We start from the raw sequence: 21,575 nt of genomic DNA, 5'->3' as shown, positions 1-21,575 counted from the left end.
CATCGACGGGAAATGTTTAGAAAGACAAAAAGCTTAGGTAGGTTAAGATTGTTCTTGAAAGTTTATCCTTTTTTATGATACACACGCAATCAAAGGCTTTTCGTTTAAATATTTTTTATTAAACTCCATGGCACCAAGCTGAACTTGGAGAGATGAAGTGTAGTGGGGAAATCTTCCCGATTATCAAACTGATAACCTATGTGAAAAAGTAGCACCTCAATATCATGACTGAACTAATACAGGTAATTTAAATTTGTTACTGCTCTCCGTCTTTAAGTTCTTTAAGAAATCGACGGCTTATACTCAAATTTTCCAGGAAACTGAGGAAGAATCATCGCAGCATCGACTTACTGTTTACGCAATTGACCAAAGTCGTGCGGCAGATAGTTACGATGCGTGACATACAGGGATCGATCAGTTGCAGACAGTTGTCCTTTCTTTACAGCTGTCTATTCAAGGGACAGTTGATTGCGTACAAAGTGAAAAATGAAATCACACACGTCGACAAGCAAAAAAACAAATGGAAACGAAACAACCTCGTCCAGTTTACTTTATTGCTTTGAGAAATCAAATAATTAGATGTATAACTTATCAAGTTCACCCTCCTGCAGATAAATTAATTCCCAAGAAACGTAATAATATGAAAATACAATCTGCTGAATCCCTCATGAGGATTCCAGTAAATCTATGTTACAAGTTATAAAATGCTGTTCCGATAACCCTCAGTTTATTTACACTATACAGATAACAAAATAGCCTATATACATAAATCTATGTTACAATATGATAAAGATAACTGCTCCTCTTATGTTACAAATAGAATACTTTGGACTTTCCAAGGAGTTTACATTTTCAATTGATTATGAAATTCAGGATGTTTTAAAAGAACAGTGCATGCCGAATACAAAAGGAAATATTAGTGTCCCGTGGCCCTCAACAAAAAACACAAATACTCGAGAACTAAATGTTTTCCAGTGATACCAAAGGCATGGTGTTAATTTGGAATGGTATTATTTTAGAATAGAACACACCACTGCACTCTTAGAATTAAAATTATGACACTAATCTGCCCACAGACATTATAACTACCGTGGAAAAAACCCCTAGATGTAAACACAAACAGGGCAACCATTTAGCATATAGAATTCCACAATCCTTAACAAACTTTTTAAGAAACACAAAGTTTGGATCCTTTCCTCTACTCCAATTTTATTTACAATGGAAGAAAAGATGTCCTTCAATGTCTGTCCCACAGTAAACTGGAGTTTACTGTGGGACAGACAAGGAAGAAACCATCAATGGCCTTCTAAATTACATTTTGAAACTTCTAACCACAAAAGGTGTGCACCCAAATTCACTCAGATAGGATCACCCCTCTTTGTCACCCAATGTTATAAATAATATCCCTAATCAACTACTATCCCTTATATCACAAGACTTTCTGGTCTTAACAGCTCCTATAAGAAGCAGTGAATCTACTTAAAAAGAACGTTAAATACCAAATACCATATATAAAATATCATGCTAAAGCTGCAAAGCACTTGTATTCATGCAATAAAATGGTACTCAGTTATTATTTTAGCAAGTGTATGAATAAAATATCAATAAATCATGCACCGAAATTTTTGTAGTTCATACACAGAGGCCATGCTGATAAAACCTGCATTGGGATGAGCTAATGCAACACACTTCTTGAGTCCTGAACCTTTCCACTCCCAAGAATTCACTGGTAATTCTCATTTCTGGTTGCCAGACATGTTGTTGCATATAAGTTGAGAGAAATTGGCATTATACAATGCCAACTCTCCTTTAACAATTAAGTTGATGAACTGTTGCATGACCCAAAAATGCAATTAAGAGTCAAGAGGAGCAGTTCTAATTATTACCCATTTATTAACTTACGTGTAACACTGACTAAAACAATTTTCTTCAATTCTTATACCTCACATTATGGAAATTGCTGTTATCAATTTGAACTACTTCTTAATAACTGTTCATTTAGATTAACCTACGACCATTTTGAGTGATCTGCGCACAACTAATTGTACATGAACTACCTTTCACAATACCACTTGTGATCAATATGTAATTAGCAAGTGGCCTTGAAAAACAATTCCAACACATCTAAACATCTGTAAGTTACACATTTACCTAGTAATACCATCACACCCAGGGATGGAACATACATTGTTAAATCATTTCAAGTTAGGCTAAATAAGGATGCATTCCAGCTTTACTAGAAGTTACCAATTACTGCTTATCATGATTGTTCTGAAAAATGGTCTTTTGGACAGTTGCACAGTCCTCCAGATTCTGTACATGTAAAATTTGAACCATTTCAATCTCAAACCCAACCATGCAAAAATCAGCACATTACATGTACAAATATTCAATAGGGCACTTAACAATCATTTTCCAACAATCAAAACAATGATCTCATCCTTTGTGCCAATGAATCGATGCAAACAAACCAGAAAACTGAAACCTGAGTCCCACAAATGCAAAGTTTCCCATGCCCACACATTGTTTAGTTTGATTCAATACATGTATATGTACCTCTAGTTCACCACAAAGGCTAATTCATAAATAACTCAGGGGTTCAGATGTCTAGAATAAATCTAAAGTAAAATACTTCAATTATACAACAGAAACTTTTATCACTTTGTATAATATTTTAAAAAGTAAAGAATCAGGAGAATGCTTTCTTTTTAAAGCTTGTTTTTCGCCATTAAGTTTTCAAGACTTCAACTGAGGGCATTTTCTGGGTTTTATATCATCTAAAGAAAATGAAAGCATCATTAACATTCTTACACTGATGCACAAACCACTTGGAAAGGTAAGTGTTATCCAAGGCTGCTAATCAATAACAATAATAATAATAATGAGTCCTGATATTTGTTTTGAGCTGTAGTAATTCACCAATGTAAATATCTTTCAAGTTTTAAAAAACACATCTGTTACTACTTATCAACAACAGACAGTTCACCATTCACCCTTGGATCATGGATCCCTGATCCCCCAGATCAGTTCTTCAGAAACACAGGGAAAGGTCCTCCAGTTTTCCAAGTGCTGGGTTGTCCCTTGCTGTGGCCTTCAGAACAGAATACACAAAATCTGAAGTATGACCAGCAACCACTTGGCTCCCTAGATTTAGAAAAAAGAGCCTGCCATGAGTTATGATGTACTAAAATAGAACAAAAATTTTTAACTGATACACTTTTTTTTTCCAGATATTACATACTTTAAGGTAGGTTTTCTTTTAAATGCACTGTGTGCAAGTAAAACAAATATCCAGAAGGGAAATAATTTTTAAAAAGGGAGGTGGTCGAGCATTAAAATGCAGCTTACACACCAAGCCAAGTCTACATCCCCACATAAAATTTTCCTAAATTTCCATTAAGTACTTTGCTGACACAACAAAATGTTTAGCAATCTTAGCAGTGTGGTGGGTGTCTGAACCATTCATGACGATGCCTACAAAAGCCTCCCCCCCCCCCCCAAAAAAAAAATTATACCATGCATTACTTTGTGAAGTGTGATCCAAAGAACAGATCACAAGATTAAAAATGTAACCGAGCCACTAGTATGCATGAGGAATGCAGTAACTTCTGCTATGAAATAAGAGGAGGATGTGCCTTTGAAAATCTTTGTGCCCTCTTGTGTGAGGTTCTAGGGTTCCCTCCCCTGGAACCTGTGAAAAATGAAAGACAAAAAGGTTTCCCTATTTTGTACATAATAGGAAACTCTTTCTGGCCCAATATGAAAGAAAGGTAAACACTGATAAAACTACTCTGCAGCTGTTGATGCAATTTGATGCTCCCATACCACAACTTGTCTTAGACTTTCAAAATGTGACATTGACACCTAAAACTCACCAAATGTACCCTTGATAAGACTTTCAATCTGTATACTTAAGTTTGGCTTTGGATCCAAAGGCTGAGGACTGCCTTTGACTATGATTTCTTTCTTCACCTTATGAATGATGTCTGTCAGGCGCTCTAGAGAAACAAGAACACAACCTTTCACATAACATTCAACAATTCCTTCAGTTCCAAATACTTCACCACAGGAAAAACATGCATACATGCAGAGTTTCCCATATAAGTGGCAAGATTACTTCATAACACTAAACACTGCTGCTTGTCAGTGACAGGCAGTACAGGCAGTGTAAAATGCATCCAACAGGAGATCTTCGGGGGTATGCTATGTTGTGATCACTTGTGTTGTGATTACACTCATAGACACAGAAGGTTTCTTAACACACATATATGGCTTTTCCTTCTCCACGTCTGAAAAAATGACATTCAAGTTTCCTGAAATCCCTAAACTCTTCATGTAAATGATAGCTTAGGAGATTTCAGAGATACCTGAGTGACAATCCTGTCCACAGCCTTGCTGGACATCCACTAAATCTAACAAGAGTTGCCTCATCTACCATGTATATACCTTTTACCCACCTACCTTAAAATTCTGTAAAGCTAGTGAAACTTTTATGGATCAAGCAGAATGTTCACTGATCCGCTCAGATTACAAAGAGCAGTGAATTACAATTCACAAAACTTGTTACAACTAATATCTGCAGCTATGTACCTAAGAACGTTTGCTACCTAGCGATACCTATGTGTCATCATTCCCAGACATGCACACTAGCTAGGATGAATTCAACAAACCCTTGAATTCCTACAGTACTAGTGACAGCTGATCAAACAATTAATATAGACCTGTACATGTATTAGCCAAAAGCAGGTGATCAGATAAGAAAAAGGTAATCTGCCAGGGAATGTCAACTTAATAACCATGTAACACCAAATTCTCTCCACTAGTTTTGATGAGAAATTTACAGTCAAAGGGCTAATGGACCACAAGAACTGGGCAAAGAGATATTTTTTTTTGCGAAAAATAAATCATGTCTTCAGATAAGTCACTTCTGAAACAGACAGACAACCATGTTCAAATCAACTTCTTGATCATGGTTACAAATCAAGAAAAGGTGTTGAAGATAAGTGTAATTCTTACTTAACCACTGGATAGTTCAAATGCTTGATAGCAAAGTTTGTTTAATATCAGTCATCTATTGAGGAAAGAGACCACTTTATACTCACGTTGTTCCATTTCCAGACCCTGAAGCTTGACTTTATTTGCTTCATGCTGAGCTTTCTTCTTCAATCTGCAAGCCCTAAAAAATGCAAAGGTACATTACAGTGTGGTTATTTTTTGATGTTGTGCACCCATATCTATGAAGCTAACAACAACTGAAAGCAATGGGCCCTTATAAAAGTAAATGGAATTGGACCACTCAAATATAAGTTAACACAGTCCTGTAAAGCTTCATTCTCAAAAGTTGAGGATATAGTTTCATGTTGAGACTGTCAACATTAAAACAACACTTTTAACTTACATGTGGTAGATTTTCATGTGAAATTACTTTAAATGCCACAGTGAATAACACATATTTAATTACCCATAAACTCAGTAAAATAAACAATCAAGCAGCTAAATGTTTATTACTGATTCTTTCATATCTTTTGCCAGCTATAGATACAACATTGTATACAAAAAACAAAATGAAAAGCGACAAATGCAGAATAATGTACCTCAATCAAATTAATCAGACAAACTAAGCCCATTTAAGGGAATGTCTACCCAGCCTTTGAGTAATGACAATAGTCAAAATAATAATGTAATGGCAAAATTAATGATAGCAAAAGTAATCAGATAATAATAATAGTAATAATAATGATAATGATAGAGAGAGCCATGTACACAACCTAGTTAAGAAATGCTTGGGTAACTGTTGTCCACAGTTCTTTATGCACTTACTTTAATTATAACAAGGATGTATTGCCCAGAACAACAAAGAGCAGTTAGTAAACTAAGACTTCCATCTATAAAGTTAGAACATATGAAACAGGCCTTTTTTTATCATGGCTGTGTAATTTTCAATCAGATTTAGTTTTTAAGAATTTTTTTATTTTTCTTGTAATTTAATTTTTTTCCCTTTACATAACATTTTACAGCTATTTTCAATTTTCCTTAATTATAAGTATTGTTTCTATTCAATTTAGTTTATCATTTACGTAGGGTCTCTAAGGAAAGCAGTTTTTCATCTTCTACTAAAACTGAAGGAGTTACCCAATTGAAATAGAGGTTACTAATCTAATAATAATAATACTCATAATGATTCTTGTCAATTCATTACTATGCTCTTTTATCAAAGTTTCACTGGATCAGAATGCATCTTGTGTGATGGACAAATAAGGGTATTACTGTGGCCCAACAGTTTTTCACTTATTTGGTGGTCTAAGTTGTTGATGCTACTAACAGTAGATATTATACGCAATGTTCACAGGAATTTACTCCAATTGTGAATTCATTGAACTAAGACATGCTGTTTTTTCAAATTATGTCAAGTGGTGTGGGACAAAGCTTTTGTGCGTACCAGAAACATTTACCATACATAGAATCTCTCAATTTATCAGTTTCCTTAGTAACTATTTTGTCCATAACGTTTGCCTAAATATGTTGTAAATTAACTTCTAACAATCAACTTCTTGGGATCTACAGGTGTGACAGACAATTACTATGATATACATTATAAGAGCAAAGATTTGGAGTGTTTCAAAAAACAAGCAAAGGAGAAAAATCAAAACATCCCAGATCAAAGTTCATGATAAAATTTATGAAAATGTTTCTTTCTTATTATTTCAGCTGGCAGACAAGTGGAAAAACTTATTTCACAACGATGTTTCCTTTACTATGATTTCAGCTGGCAAACAGTTGGAAAATCTGTCTAGTGAATTTTTCTAATAACCTGTCAAAATCATAAACAATTCAACCAGAAACCACAGTTTTGAAAACAACTGTTTACAACCCCCTGGTAACACTTGGTCTTTGAAATATGTGGAAATTAATTAAAAAAGTAAAATGAAAATGTGGTGAACTTAATTTAGGACAGAGTGTGGCTACCCTTAAATAAAGAAAAGAGATAACACAAAGAACAGGCTCCTGCAAAAGGTGTTTGGACATGTGGCACTATCTCTTCACTGTTTTAGAAGAATCATTCCAAAAGAGAAAGAAAATAAAATCCATTTCCAGTCTTAAAAAGCACTATAAATGTTATCCAAGTTGGTATTGTTACATATAGTTTTCTGAATTGTTGCAGGGAGTCCCCAGAAAGAATTTAAAGCAGCAGTCATGGTTGATGTTATGTATTCCTGGTTTGTTACATTGTACATCATGTACATGCATTACCAAGTAAACTGAAGACTAGAGATAAATAATTTGATTGGCTATCAAACTTAATACAGCATGAAGTATAGTTACCCCAGCATTTCAAGTGTTGATGATAATCATGGCTGGCTGTTTATCAAATGTGGGTGGCCACCAGACTTTTGGGTGAGAATGTTCAAGGAGCTATAAATACCTTAATGTTTTTCATAGTTTGCACTAAAGAAAAAATATTGAGTACAGTAAGGTCAGTCTAAGTGTAAAAGCAAACCAAAATAATATCATTTTAGTAGATGGCCACAGCATCCTAATTTGAACTCCAGTGAAGCATAGATGAAATTCGTCTTTCTTCATTGCAGGGATAATCTGCATTAAACAAAGCATCAGATGGTTTTAAATTTCAGCCTCAATCTTTTTCACCAGCCAGTCTAAATATATCTTTCAGCCAAACTGAATATTGTAAAAATATAAACCAAATTCCATTACTTGAAATTCTCACATGACATTGATATGATATGGGCCAGTTTTCTAAGGAACTTTGTGACATGACCACAACAATAACACATTTTGTTTACAATCAAGGTATAATATTTTTAATATCACAACTTTGAAAATTCAGCCTAATATCAAGTTAACAAAAGTGTTTCACTTTGAAAAATTTCAGCAATGATTTTTTTTTACCTTAACTTGTGCAGAGTTAAGGGGCATAGTTGTTATTTGCTGCATTTAATTTGCAGCAAATAACAGTGAATAAATGAGTATCTTGTTTTATATTTTTTAATATTGTAAATCCTCAACTTTGAATCACATATCTGAATTTTTCATTACATTGTACTAATTCTATGAAAGGGATCATAAGGTTCAGGCACTTAAACGAATTCCAATCTTCCAACAGCAAAATGCTGCTTTTTAAAGAAAGTCAAGGAGATTTCATACATTGCTCACGAAGCCTGACGAAATATTCCATGTACATAATCACATATGGAAATGTTTGATTGTTATTGGCAAGAACTATTCTCTCTTGAAAACACTTCCAACAAATCTGTGCTAAGTATATAAATACCAGTAGGATTTCACCCCACAGATGGACATGTAAATCCTGTTATAAAATAAGAAACTTTGAAATGGTGAAAAATTTTAACCCCTGTCTCACAATAGGAGACAAAATAAGTTCCAAGGTATGGAAATTCACAGATCGAAGTCCAATCACGGGGTATGAATAGTCCGCAGAATATTTTTCTCATCCCAGAGTAAAAACAACCCAAAACCAAAAAGTCGATTTCGACATTCTTCTATAATCCACAACTTCCGCGCAGCTGACCTCAGAGTAGATCATTTCCTTGTAAGACACTTAATTAAGAAATGTTGTTGAGAAATGTTGTCTTGCAAATTTGTAACATAAAGCAACACCGACTCAAGGAAGGAAAAAAAGGCAACAAAACTAAGTCCATCCAAACTCAAGGATCCTTGTGTACATCGAAGCAGCAAGTTTAACAGAGACGATTTGCATTGAAACGTATTAATTGTACGTACTAATGCTTGTACAGAGTACATTTACCAGCGAACAAAATTCAACGAGTTAGCTTATGCTGATTTTCCTTTGGCTCTAGGCAAAAATGAAAAATACGTTACCTTGATGCTAACTTGTTTTTCTCCTTTCTTGACTTGTTCCGAGCGTTCTGTGGCAACTGATGTATCGGCTTCAAGTCACCTATAACTTTGTTTAAGCGATCCAGCTCTCGACTGATTTCTAGCAACTTTTTTGGATTCGGAGAAAGGTCATCTTGGTCTCCCCTACGACCTTTCCGATTTCTAGCTAAACCTGTACCATGGGAATGGCTCTCCACATCAAAATCTTCGTCACTATCCATGTCTTCATCAGCGGAATCGTATTCTAAAGCAGGACTGCCCGGATCGGCTTCGATCGAGTCCCGATCGGCTTCAATTTTCACATCCTCGCGCATATTCGTTCCCCCTGTATATAATTGAGCTTTCATTTCCGCTGAAACTAACTTAGACATTTGATTATTTCCTTCAGTGCCCAACTTTTTCTCTGGCAATACGACTGTCTGTGATGAATTCTGATTGTTTGCAGACACTGATTTCTCGGCTTCATTATTGCAGTGTAGAGAAGCTGTATCTTGGGTCGTAGTCCATGTTGGTTTGCTCGGACGTTTCTTCTCCGCATCTTTAGGAACTAAAGTAGATTTCTCAAATCTGTCGTTATATTCACAAAATAAAAGAACAGGTTCCTGTTTAGCTTGAGATACCCTTCTTTCATCCTTATCCGACGTGAGCTCTAAAGCGATGTAGCCCTGTGGCTTTCGAGTTTTGCAATCCCAGGTTGGAGAAGAATCGCCCTCAGTGCGAGTGGCTAAGCGATGGAGGCGCTCCATTTCAGGATTTATCAGAGGAGATAGGGAACGGTGATCGTTTAGTTCGGCCAAAGTAGGCCCAGCAACTTTACATTCCTCGTTTACATCACTTCGAAAAAATTCCAGTTCCATCTCAAAATCTCCTCCGAGCCCGCTAAACGGAGAAGAAGGTAATGCATGAACGTTGTCCCAGCCGCTTCGTCCTCCACCTCCATTCGACTCTCCCCAAAAGCTTGTCCTTAAGCTTTCGAATTCATCTTCCTCGAATGGAGAAAACACGCCAAAACTTTCCTCGCACGAACTCTCCACGTCCAATGGAAGCTAAAAAACAACCATTTTGGAAAAATTCGTTATGTAACTTATAAAACAAATCCAGCTCGAGAAAGGAGCAGAACTTAGTAAAATGGCTTAAGTTAAGTGTAGATTATGATTTCAACATAATTTTTTATCATAAACGAACGTACTGGAGTAAAATCTACTCCTTGCTGCATGTACTTCTATGGCTCACTGAGATAAACAGTACGATTTCAAGTAGAAACAGTCAAGATTGCTTTTCCCGCACAGCAAATTTTCTTCTTTGTTATTGTTTTCATTGAGGCCACGGGTATCTACATCACGAGACCTGACTTGTCAAACAGGAAATCACCGACCAATCAAATCGCTCACCTTGGCCATAACACCCCGCCCACTAGAGGCAATTGTCACGGTTACAGGACAAAACACTCGAAAAATTTCCCCTCGTTTATTTAGAGTCAGAGTTTTTACTTTCGATTTCTACAGTTGCGATAGCAGAGATTACAATATTTTGCCCACGTGTATACTTTACACCTTACAAACGAAATAAGAGAGATCAGCTGACAAATCCTGAAAATTCTGGTTTGTATTAACGTCACGAGTCAAATATAGCTGCTTCCAAGAGGTGACGACATTGCTCCGAGCCCTGTTCTTTGACCAATCAGAGCCCTTTTCACACAACGATCATGACGTCACCATCACTCAGCGAAAAAGTACGATACCTCAGTCACGTTCACGGATGTAAACAAACCAACGACTTCCGTTTTTATCAAGAAAGACAAGAATTTTACACTCCTAGAGATCTTGATATACTACATGCACGCTTGTCAAGAAACTGCTACAATCTCACAGGATTCTAATTCAATATTTTTCATTACAGTTGCATATATTTTTTGGCCTTGTTGCAGAAGTGCTAAAATACAAAGAAGGCAATACAAAATTTTTCTCTTCATGATTCAATATAGATTAATGATTAGATTATAGATTAATGTATTTTTTAAACAGGTTTTAATAACTTACTCAAGAACAGAAAACCACAAATATCGTCATACCAATCATTCATGTAATAACTCTATTTCTCATTGATCCAAGGATGGTTGAATTTCTCCAAAAGAATTCAAGCCAATACTGGTAATGTCAGTTCCTGTTTCAGATGAGGACTTAAGCCTGAATAATTTGGAAACGTTTTTAAGTTGAAATCCAGAACAAGTAACTGTAAGAGGGGCCTCAAAAATTAGGTACCAGATATTTGATAAATATTGCCTCACAGAAGTTAGACGAGTTGGGAAAGACATTTGAGTCTTACATTGAATCAATGAACTGACAGTATGAGACAGCATATTATAAGTAACTCAAGTGGCTAATATACACTTAAAGAGATTTTAATGAAATCTCAGAATCTGAAAAAACATAAATTTCAAATTCTATATTCCAGTTATACTTTCCTTGAGATCGTTAGGTCTCAATAAATCCACACATTTTATCCTTTCAAAAATAGTCAATACCATGGTAGGTGTTTGTTTTTCTTAAAATCTGATTTTCAAACTTGACAGCAATAAGGAAATAATAAATCATTAAATTTCTCATACTGAGCCTAATCCTACCGTAATGTCAACAATTACCAGAAGATGAACATAATTTTTAAAAAAAATGAGATAAATTCAAAGTTACTTGCTCGCCTTAACTACGTTTTTTTTGTCCTGTGCTAGTACAAACCACATTTACTGTACACAAAATAATTTTGTTTAGTTATTTTGAACTTTCTCAAGAAAGATCCTTGTTGATAAATTATCAGCTTTCCTAATGAGCTTAGTTTATCTTTATGCTGAGTTTCCTCACTGAGAACTACACGTATGACCAGCCACCAAAGAACAGCTTCATAACACTTCTTTACAGAACAACAATTTGTACATCAAGGCCCCTACTCGCCTTTCTCATATTTTCTATAATGAAGACATTAAAATGGAAATATGATCTCTGTGACTGTCTCAATCAGACCAGTGTTTCTACAATCCTTATTGAAGCTTAGATGGCATTTTGCTCAATTCATATTAATAAAGTTCAGTGTTGAAACAACACTATAAGAACTACTGTAGCATATAAGCAAAAACATTTTACTAATTTACCTATTGAAAACTTCCCACAACTTGGCCTATCAGAGTTACTTCAAGTTACTGACAACTTAATATCAGCACAAAGCATTAGTCTCAAGTTCCAAGATCAAACTTTGGATCAGAGACATCTTGATAGATAAGTTTGCCTATAAAGTCTCCCTATATGCCCTGATATTTCTTTTAAAAATCCTCAGATTTCTTTTAAAATCAACTGTGGTGGTGGTGATTAGCTTGAGTTAAAAAGTTGGAAATTTAGGGGTTGTCTGTTTTTTTTTTTTTTTTTTTTAGGAGATAGAGTATAACACAAACCAGAGTATTTTAGAAGCTTTTAAGGCCATCTTAGACTCAGCATTACCAACAAATCATGTAGATAGAAAGGGGGATTATAAATAGGCTGGTACTATTTGTATCTATTTCAAATAAAATGATCTTTCTGAGTGACTTATGCTATTAATACCATTCCTTCATGGAGAATACACTTTAAGGCTTCGCCCACATCCTGCTGACCTATGTTAAAGTCTGACTCCAAAATACCAAAAATAATTAAAATTTCCCACACACAAAATATTTTTGGACAGCCAGGCTTTGTTTATGGGAAGTGATAAAGAAATTGAAACAATAACAGGTGAAATTTAACCATAAAAATAAGCTGTTAATGCAGGGGTTTCATTAACGTTTTCAGCAGGAGGGCAACTGGTTTTCACAGGCAGGCAAAACTTTTTGAACTGATAAGCTTTACTCCAGATCGTCGAACCAGGTGGGCAAAATCTCCCTCAAAACCGGTCAATTACCCCAGTGCCTGGCCCCTAATGAAACCCCTGTGTATGAGTAGATCTCCAAACTCATTTACAAGAAAAAAAAGTCAAGCTGATAGGTCAGACAATAAAGAACTGCAGTGTTTGGAAGTGTGGTCAATCAATGTTGTAGACTAAATATTTTTTTCTAACACTGTAAATAGAATAAAATAAAAATTGCAGCTGTAACAGTGAGTGCCATTCTTTTGATCTTTGAAGTTTAAACTGGATATCCTTCTGGAAACAGCAGCCTAAAGGCTGAAAAGAATCACTGTAGTGTTACTAGATTTAATGCAATTATCCCCCCCCCCCCAAGAAAAAATAATAATAAAAATAAAGTAACAAATAGAAATATTTGAAATATTGTAAAAAGCATGGAAAAAGAAATGTCTACCTTTCCAAACGTGAGAATCAGAATCCCAGCAAGTTGCAATTTTCAAGTAAAGCACTGCTCATAATGTATGTTTTAGGTCCCTCGAAACTTCATCCTTTGTCCTCAATCCTCAATCCTCAATTATCAATTCTCAAAAACTCTCCTGGATTTAAGCTGAGTTTCAGAAGCCTCGTTTAAGCCCTAGGTGTCATTTACAATTTGTGCCAAGTATAAAAGAGGGTGAATTTGGATGGGAATTGTTAACAAAAGCAAGATGCCACAATCGTGGGCCAAAAAAAATGCATCAGAGTAAATTAAAGGAAGTTTTGTAAAGTAAGCTCAACTCTCGCAAGTTTGTACAATTCTCCTATCCTCACAGCTTATTTCATTGTTTATTCATGGAGCAGCCTCAAAAGGGATAACATCTGACCTTTCCTTTGATGTATTTTTGCACAATAACAACCAAACATCTGTGGCAGCTTGTTGACTTTTTCTTTAGCTTTACAGGCATGTTTCATAAAAAATTTGTGTCTCAGATGTCTTCAGTCCAGTGATTGTTATTTTAAACTACAATGTCTGCATCTTTACTTGTAAAGTGAAATATAGGTGCTCCTACATTTTCTCAAGTAACATAGTGATGATAGATAAGCTGTGTACTGGTATCTGTGGCCCTGAACTGTCTAGGTGAACTAATAATTTCAAAAGTTGATATGTGTTTAACATTTAAATAAATGTTAAACACTATGATTATCATAGAATAAAACATGGTAGAGACTTGACAGAGATTAAATTTAGTATCTTTTTGTGATTATCTTCTAAATTTGAGACTGTGCAGGCAAGTAAGCACTTCTCAGTCAAACTGATGAGAGCATTTAGCTGTCCTTTGGAGATCTCCATAAATGCTTAAGGAAACAGGCTATCTGTCAAATGCTTGCCTCCATCCATCAGAACCCTTAGTGACACCATTAAAGAAAAACTCTTAAACATTCCATAAATTTATCAAGCAGTTGGACTTAAATGGCATGCAACGTCTAATGGTGAATACAGTGCATATTGTTAGCATTTTGTTGGGACTCTCATACAACTTATTGCCGGTTTATCTAATCATAAAAGTAAGTTGTAAAGAACAACATGATATGTACTTAAACTACCTTTACTATCAGCCACTCTTTTCATCGCTGTTATCAATTAATATGTCTCATGTCTCCTGAAGTTACTCACTTTTTTCAGTTGGTTGCAATGCAAGCTTTGCAGCTATTTTTTTTTTTTCCAAAGAAAGAACAAAAAAATGCTGCTTTTCATCTAGTGCTGTAAAAGTATGCCACTCAACAGGAATATCAATGAACACTGCACTGCCAGTTCAGATTTGGAGATCTCTCAAAATCTTGTCCCATTTGAATATCTATTATGACTTTAACCATTTAAGTAACCTTCAAGTTGCTATCTTTATCCTCAGCTGTAATCATAAAAAGCACCAAAACTTATGAATATTTTCTGGACTGCTGGCATTGTCTATGGGAAAGGTTATTAGGAAATCCAAACTATAACGGTGTTATTGATGGATAAAAATCAATATAAGAAAATGTTAATCATAGTGTACACAGGTAGATGTTTAACCTCTACATGTATTTCAAAAACAAAGTAAAGGTGAAGGGAGATACTAAAGAACTGCAGGATTTGGGCATGTTGTTAGTCAGTATTATGATAAACCAATTTTTTTTTTCTTCTGAGAACAGCTGGTAATTGAATAAAAAAAATTTGACAGCAGCCATAACAGTGGCTGCAATTCTTTTGTTCTTTGAACTTTGAATTAACATATAATTGCCTTATGAAAAAGCTGCCTCACAGCTGAGAAACTTGAGCATTTTTAAAATTAACTTTATTATTTCAGTAAAAAATAATAACAATAAATTATGAAAAGACTTTAAATTAAGCATTATCACAAGCAAGGGACACTTGCACCCATTTTTCTTGTCTTATTGCATGTCTCACTGCATGCCTAATTGTATGCCTTATTGAATGCCTGTTGATCTAATGCAAGTTAAAGATCATTCTACTCTAACTGCCTTAATTTTGTTATCAACCACTTTTATAGCTTCCATTTTTTATTCAATAATTGTCATCTCTTGTTCAATAAGTTACTTTAGTCTGTAAGATGGTTGTACATGTTAATGCAGATATAATTGTGGTTATTTATTGCTCTGTCAGTTACTCTTAGCCATTAACTGTTATCTGCATAAATCACAGAATGAGAAAAGCTCAACTTGCACCAAATTAGACTAAAAGAATCACAATTTTTATTTCACCTTCTATTTACAGCACAAGTAAAATCTTATAAGAATTTTAATGTAATCAGTAAAGTTATAAAAATAATGATGCTAGCTGCAAATTAAGCATTACATTCCCTGATAAGTTCTTGCTTTACCACAGAAAATATAAAAATTTCATGGCTTCAACTTGAATTTTGATAAAATCAAATTTAGATTCCTTCCAGTCCTGTTTTCTTTCATGTCTCAAAGGATTCTCAATAGACTTAAATTTGTTTCAAGATAAAACTGCAGACTGAAGTGACTATAGCTCGCTTTTCTGAGAAAGATGTGTGTATGTGTCAACTTTTTGATCTATGGTCCATGCACTGGCTTCAGAGCACTATTTAATTTTTGCAAAGTAAGTGAGAAATGTGTTTGCTATGATTGTCAGTCAGATTTCTCAAATGATAACCACAGCCTATATAGAGTGATGTGTACACATTCTCATTGCGCCATGGAAATCTTTCTTCTTGCTAGAGTTAATCTGTTTGCTGTGCCATTCATCTTAGCAATTCAATCTACTGTGAAATACTTCAGGCTAGCTGTTAGGCTAACATTTTAACCCTTTTGCAATATATTTTACATTTGACATCAACCTTTTTATGGCTTCGGCTTTTCCGGGGATCAGATTGCCCAAGCATCTGAATATGTTGGTTGTCCGTTAGAACATTAGGATAAAGCAATATGACTGTATTGCATGCCATTTACTTTTACCCTTTTCACTGAGAAATGTTAAGTTATGATCACCTGTGCATGATCAAGTATAAAATAATACCTTTTGATTTTACATATAATAAAGATAGACAAAATGCCTTCAATACTTGCAAAATAAAACACATAATGCATAAAACTTAAGACTGCACTACTTTGTTTAGTTGCTTTTTTCTCCACAAATAAACAGATCCAACAGACGAGTGCTCCTTCAATGTGATTCCTCAGGAAAAAAAACATTGAAAATTTTTTTATAAACTTTCCATAAATGCTCCCTACCAATGTCTGTTTTGAAAAATACAATAAAAAAGATAGGTTGACTGTGCTTGTTTAAGAGATATGATGGGCCATTCTTACCCTATTTACACCTGTTTGTACTGACACAAAATTAATCACAAGCATCATTTCAGTGGTTCATGGTACATTTTCCAGTGGCTGGATGTAAAAGTTTTTAAAGTAACACTTGAAGAAAACTTGACTGGGTAGAAAGTCTTGAGCACATGGAACAATTTGGTATATAATTTGTGGAAAAATTAAGCAATTATAAACAACATTAACCCAAAAAATTCCCCAAGTCATTGCTTTCAAGGTCACAGTTTGCATCAACAAGAAACGGGCTTCAGGCACACTTTTAGCTTTTTTTTTTTCCCTTCAATAATTTTTTTTAATTTCTCCAATTGTTAGCTCAATTGGTAGAGCGCTACACTAGTATCACAGAGGTCAGTGGTTCGAATCCCGTACAGGCCTGATTTTCGCTATTGCTTAAATAGCGCTATCTACTGCGAGGATCGTGCATCATATGTATCTTAATACCGCAGTACAAAATATATGAACTTCATATAATTCATTGTATCTCATTTATCACTTTCATGGGTTTATTACGAATCAACTTAATGGCCTACTCCCAGTTGGCTTGTTAGCTCAATTGGTAGAGCGCTGCACTAGTACTGCAGAGGTCAGTGGTTCGAATCCCGTACAGGCCTGATTTTTTTCAGGTCTGATTTTCGCTTTTGCTTAAATAGCGCTATCTACTGCGAAGATCGTGCATCATATGTATCTTAATACCGCAGTACAAAATATATGAACTTCATATTTTTCATTGTATCTCATTCTCCAATTAAAGGGGATATAATTAGTAAACCCAAATTATGCACTGAAAATATAGGTCACTGAGCTCATTCAAGAGCTAAAAGACCATCATATTTGATCCAATGATTGAAAAACAGTACAGTTTTCTTAGAGTGCATGCATACTTATTCACCTCACTGTGTGGTTTTTATACCTAGTACAGGATGTAGAATGAAATACTGAGGAATCACTTCATCTGAGTCTACAAAATCAATAGCGAGAGCGAGTGACATTTTCCTCTTCAACTCAAGCACTTCTAGATATGAACTGTATCAATCTATCATCAAAAAGATCAATGCAACGGTCTCTTTTTATGCATAAACTTATAAATGACAGAGAAAGAAACAGTATGTCATTACTCGAGGCACAGACTATCACAGCCATAACACTCGCTCCAAGGAAACTATTAGATCTATTAGAACAAACACGAACTGGGGTCTACTCAGATCCTTTAATAGTGCATTGACGGACTGGAATTCCCTTCCAGAAGATAGGAGATGTCTACCCTATGATGCTTTTAAAAGTTCATTGCTTAAATATTTTGAATCTTAATAAGTTCCTTTAGTGTGTCATCCCTTGCAAATCAATTTTATTATTTTCTGTTCATGTCATATTTTAGATATTTTATAATTTCCACCGTGAACTTTTATTTATTAATTAAGTGATTACTTATTTTATACATAATTGTTAATTTTGAGGGCCTCACTGAAAACCGCTATGGCGAGCTGGGCTCCCTCTTATAAATATTTTTTAATAAATAAATAAATTAATAAATAGTTTGCACCACAATTTATGGAGTTTCTCAGCAGTGTTAAAAGTATTTTTTAAGGTGTTTTTCAGACCTCCTGATCTAGAAATCTACTGTTAAAAATCACTTTGATGTTAAAAGAACCAAGGCTAAGACAAAAAGACATGATATTCAAACCCGAGCCCTTACTACTTGATTTTTCTATCTTTGATTGATCTTGTCAAGGGTGACTCACACAGCTGGCATTGAAAGAAAAACTGAAAAGTGCCTTAGATATGTGTGAGGTGAAAATTAAGGAGTCTCAGGAAAAGTGAACCTTTGTGATATCGACTACAGGCAAGTGAATGAATGATTTTCCAGATAAAACACAAAAATATCTGCTCCAAAGAATACCATAAAAAAATACCTGTGGCTGTGTCTCACAAGGACTTGATAGAGCTGGTCAAGTTGATTGTGTGTATTTGGACATGTCCAAAGCCTTTGATAAGGTTGGACATGACCTCCTTATGGAAAAACTGTGGGATGCTGGTTTCGGAGGGAATGTGTTCACGTGGTTTCGTGCGTATCTCTGTGGCAGGCACCAATGTGTCACCGTGCTAGGCACGACATCACGTGACCTACCTGTCACATCTGGAGTCCCACAGGGTTCAATACTCGGACCTGCTCTCTTCCTGTTATACGTGAACAAACTTCCAGATTCTATCCTCAATAGCAAAGTTGCAATGTTTGCAGATGACACTAAAGTATACATGGCAGTGATATCTGAGGATGATGGTTCCTCTCTCCAACAAGATCTGGATAATCTGTCTTCATGGTCCGCTGCCTCTGGCCTTGCCTTCAATGATAAGAAATGCAAGCTTCAGACCATTACAAGGAAGCGTAAGTCTGTGAAGTAGAGCGTGACCTTGGCGTCTCCTTGGATTGTGCCTTGACTTGGCACACCCAAGTCTCTCACCAAGCTTCACGCGCGAACAAGTTGTTAGGTTTCGTTAGGAGGAACTCTAGGTTTATTCACAGTACCTCTGTAAGGCGTACATTATACCCTGGGCTAGTTCGTGCTCATCTTGGCTATGCAACCCAGGCCTGGGCGCCCCAAAGCATTGAACTAATTAATTTTCTAAACTGGAAAGTATCCAAAGACTTGCCACCAAATTCATTCTTTGCTTGCCTTTTTCAACAAATAATTATCTCTTGCAAAGAAAGACTGTCTGTAAACCTACTTCCTGTGTGCTACTGGTACGTGTTTCTAGATCTAGTTTACTTTTACAAGGCTACGTATATGATTCACTTAGATCCATCCGTTGCTCCCTGCGTGCGCGAATGCGCGCATAGGACCCATATATCCATAATGAGCTCTCAATCCTTTGTGCCTAAAAAAATGCAGGGCTTCTACCTTTCAGGAATCTTTTTTCATTAGAACCACTAGAATCTGGAACCTGCTTATTAGTAGACCTTGACCTAGATAATGTTACCATTGGAAACTTTAACTCTGTTCTTTACGGTTATTACTCGTGGGCGAGCAATAAACTATGACCCGGATTCTCCAAGGAGCTTCAAAAGCATTTGTTTGAAATGTAACACAGCCAGGTTTTTAGACCAAGAAATTAGCTGCTGCGTGTGATTTAAATAGCTACTTTTATATACTTTATATATTTATATATACTTTATATATTATTTACTGCTAGCATTGTGTATAGCTCACTAGGCTCTTCTAGTTTGAGCACTCTGGCATGGCTTAGACGATACCACAAGTGTAGGATCATTTGGGGATCCATATAAGTTCTCCCCCATCCTAGCATCAGCACTGCACTGATGAGGCCCAAAAGGCTGAAACAGTACTGTCTGCAGTTATATATTATTTATATACTTTTAAATACTTTTATTTTCTGGGTCCGTAGTAATTGGCTTCAGCTGTTGCGGTGTCCCTTCCCAAATTTTAAAGTTACTATTAGTGTATTGTTACGTTCTTATTACTAGGTTTGTATATCTTCAGTTTTTTTTTCTTTTTTTTTTTGTATTCTTCATGGCAAAGCTAATAAAATAAAAAATAAATAAAATAAAACTACCAAATTCACGAATTTGATTGGCTGAAATCAATATTGAAAGCGGTCTAGATTTTCCCATCTAGACCGACATCTAAGACAAGTCTAGAGAAAAGAGTTATAAAGAATAATCTATGTTCCGTTGCTTTTTAGACACAGCCATATAATAAACATCTTACTAACCAAGCTAGGTTGGTCTGTATGGGAGAATTTTGATTTTGGTCGCTGGTACAGACCTCACTGCATTCGGTCTGTACTGGCAACCTCGGTCAAGATTCTCCCATACAGACCTCCTGCTCGGTTAATAAGAGCTAAAAAGTACTTTAATTCTGACTCCTATTGTACTTAAAATGTAGTTTTGCACTTGGTATGAAGACCGTTTTGATCTCAGATGGTAAAAAATACATCAAAAATAGTTAAACTTTCTTGAAGTGAAGAGAATTATTCATATTTTTTGGTTTATATCTACAAAAGGCTTTTAACTGCTACCAAAAAAGTTTTTCACTTGTTAAACTGTCTGTTCGGTTTGTGAATTATGAACCTAAATGGTCCAAATCATGACTTGTAAGGACATAAAAACTACCCTTCTACACTGTAATAACCAGGCAGTGTTTTATTTCTATGAAAGAGAAAATTCGCCAACTTCCCCACTCACCACTCCCTCAAAACAAAAATCGCCCACGTCACACCACCCAACAGCCATACAGGTGTGAACCTCACTAATTAACCCAAGAAAATACTTTGAAAAATTCAATAAAAATACATTTCGCGAAAAAACGCTTGAAAAAAGACGATATTAGAGCAGCAGTTGACAAAAAAATACGTTGCTTTTAATTAAACGGCGCCATCAGGCAAAATCAAACCATGCGACGCAACACACGTCACTGCGGTCTTTTACGTACGTTACTCACCTCTTTGCTTCCTTTCCCTTTAACTTGCTAAAGTTACCATTCTCTCAGTCAATCTTTGTGAAAAATCAGGCGCGTGATTTTGCTCCGTGCGGCAAAATGGGAAAGGAAAAGAAAATTTCAATCGATCCGTTCAAAGTTAATCAATGACGCTGTCAAACGATTTTCGACGATTTCTGAATGACACTCCTAAAGGCGCCAGCACTAAGTAGTATCAGCGGAATCAAAAATCTAAATTCAAATCATTTAAGAGTACATCAATTGTCTTTACTCCTCGAACGATCGTAGCGTAGAGCTCGAGTCTGGAGACGAGAGAATAGGTGCGGTATAATTAGGTTTATTATCTCTTTTCTGATCCCTTTAGCTTGGTTTTTAAAAACTGAATTAAGATTCAAACATTGCCTGGACTCACACATGTGCGAGAATCAGTGTTGGACTTCAATACTGAACCTAGACCCGGGGATGAGGAATATGGGAGAAAAAAAGGAAGTGACGCGATCATGGGAAAAAGAGATATTGAACGCAGGAAAGGGAAACGTGGAAATATAAAGA

The 21,575-nt window shown here is 35.6% G+C and overlaps 1 protein-coding gene across 6 annotated transcripts; it reads right to left on the bottom strand.

Annotated features, from left to right (window-relative positions):
* Window positions 1-536: 536 nt before the first annotated feature.
* Window positions 537-21,205, bottom strand: LOC111329022 (uncharacterized). 6 transcript variants are annotated; one of them, XM_088747790.1, is made up of 6 exons: window positions 10,067-10,226; window positions 8,860-9,923; window positions 5,103-5,176; window positions 3,876-3,998; window positions 2,994-3,144; window positions 537-2,777 (listed from the first exon to the last, which is right to left on the bottom strand). In XM_088747790.1, exons 1-5 carry the CDS (start codon window positions 10,091-10,093, stop codon window positions 3,032-3,034), a joined length of 1,401 nt encoding a protein of 466 aa, XP_088603916.1. In that variant the 5' UTR covers window positions 10,094-10,226; the 3' UTR covers window positions 537-2,777; window positions 2,994-3,031. The 6 variants fall into 6 exon arrangements, with proteins under 6 accessions (XP_088603916.1, XP_088604068.1, XP_088603981.1 ...); XM_088747942.1 differs by lacking the exon at window positions 10,067-10,226 and adding an exon at window positions 21,027-21,205 and having other exon boundaries at window positions 537-3,144; XM_088747855.1 differs by lacking the exon at window positions 10,067-10,226 and adding an exon at window positions 18,695-18,834 and having other exon boundaries at window positions 537-3,144.
* Window positions 21,206-21,575: the final 370 nt, after the last annotated feature.

Source organism: Stylophora pistillata, chromosome 1 (assembly GCF_964205215.1).
Source record: "Stylophora pistillata chromosome 1, jaStyPist1.2, whole genome shotgun sequence".
Taxonomy (NCBI): domain Eukaryota; kingdom Metazoa; phylum Cnidaria; class Anthozoa; order Scleractinia; family Pocilloporidae; genus Stylophora; species Stylophora pistillata.
The sequence above is the reverse complement of the archived record's forward strand: the minus strand, read 5'-3'. Positions and strand labels throughout refer to the sequence as shown.

Excerpts from the sequence above, each read along its gene's own strand:
- LOC111329022 (XM_022933597.2), bottom strand. The coding sequence starts at position 10,093 with ATGCAGCAAGGAGTAGATTTTACTCCA. Across the intron at positions 9,924-10,066 it reads AAGGAGTAGATTTTACTCCA|CTTCCATTGGACGTGGAGAG; the intron begins GTACGTTCGTTT and ends GTTGTTTTTTAG. Across the intron at positions 5,177-8,859 it reads AAAAACAAGTTAGCATCAAG|GGCTTGCAGATTGAAGAAGA; the intron begins GTAACGTATTTT and ends TGCATTTTTTAG.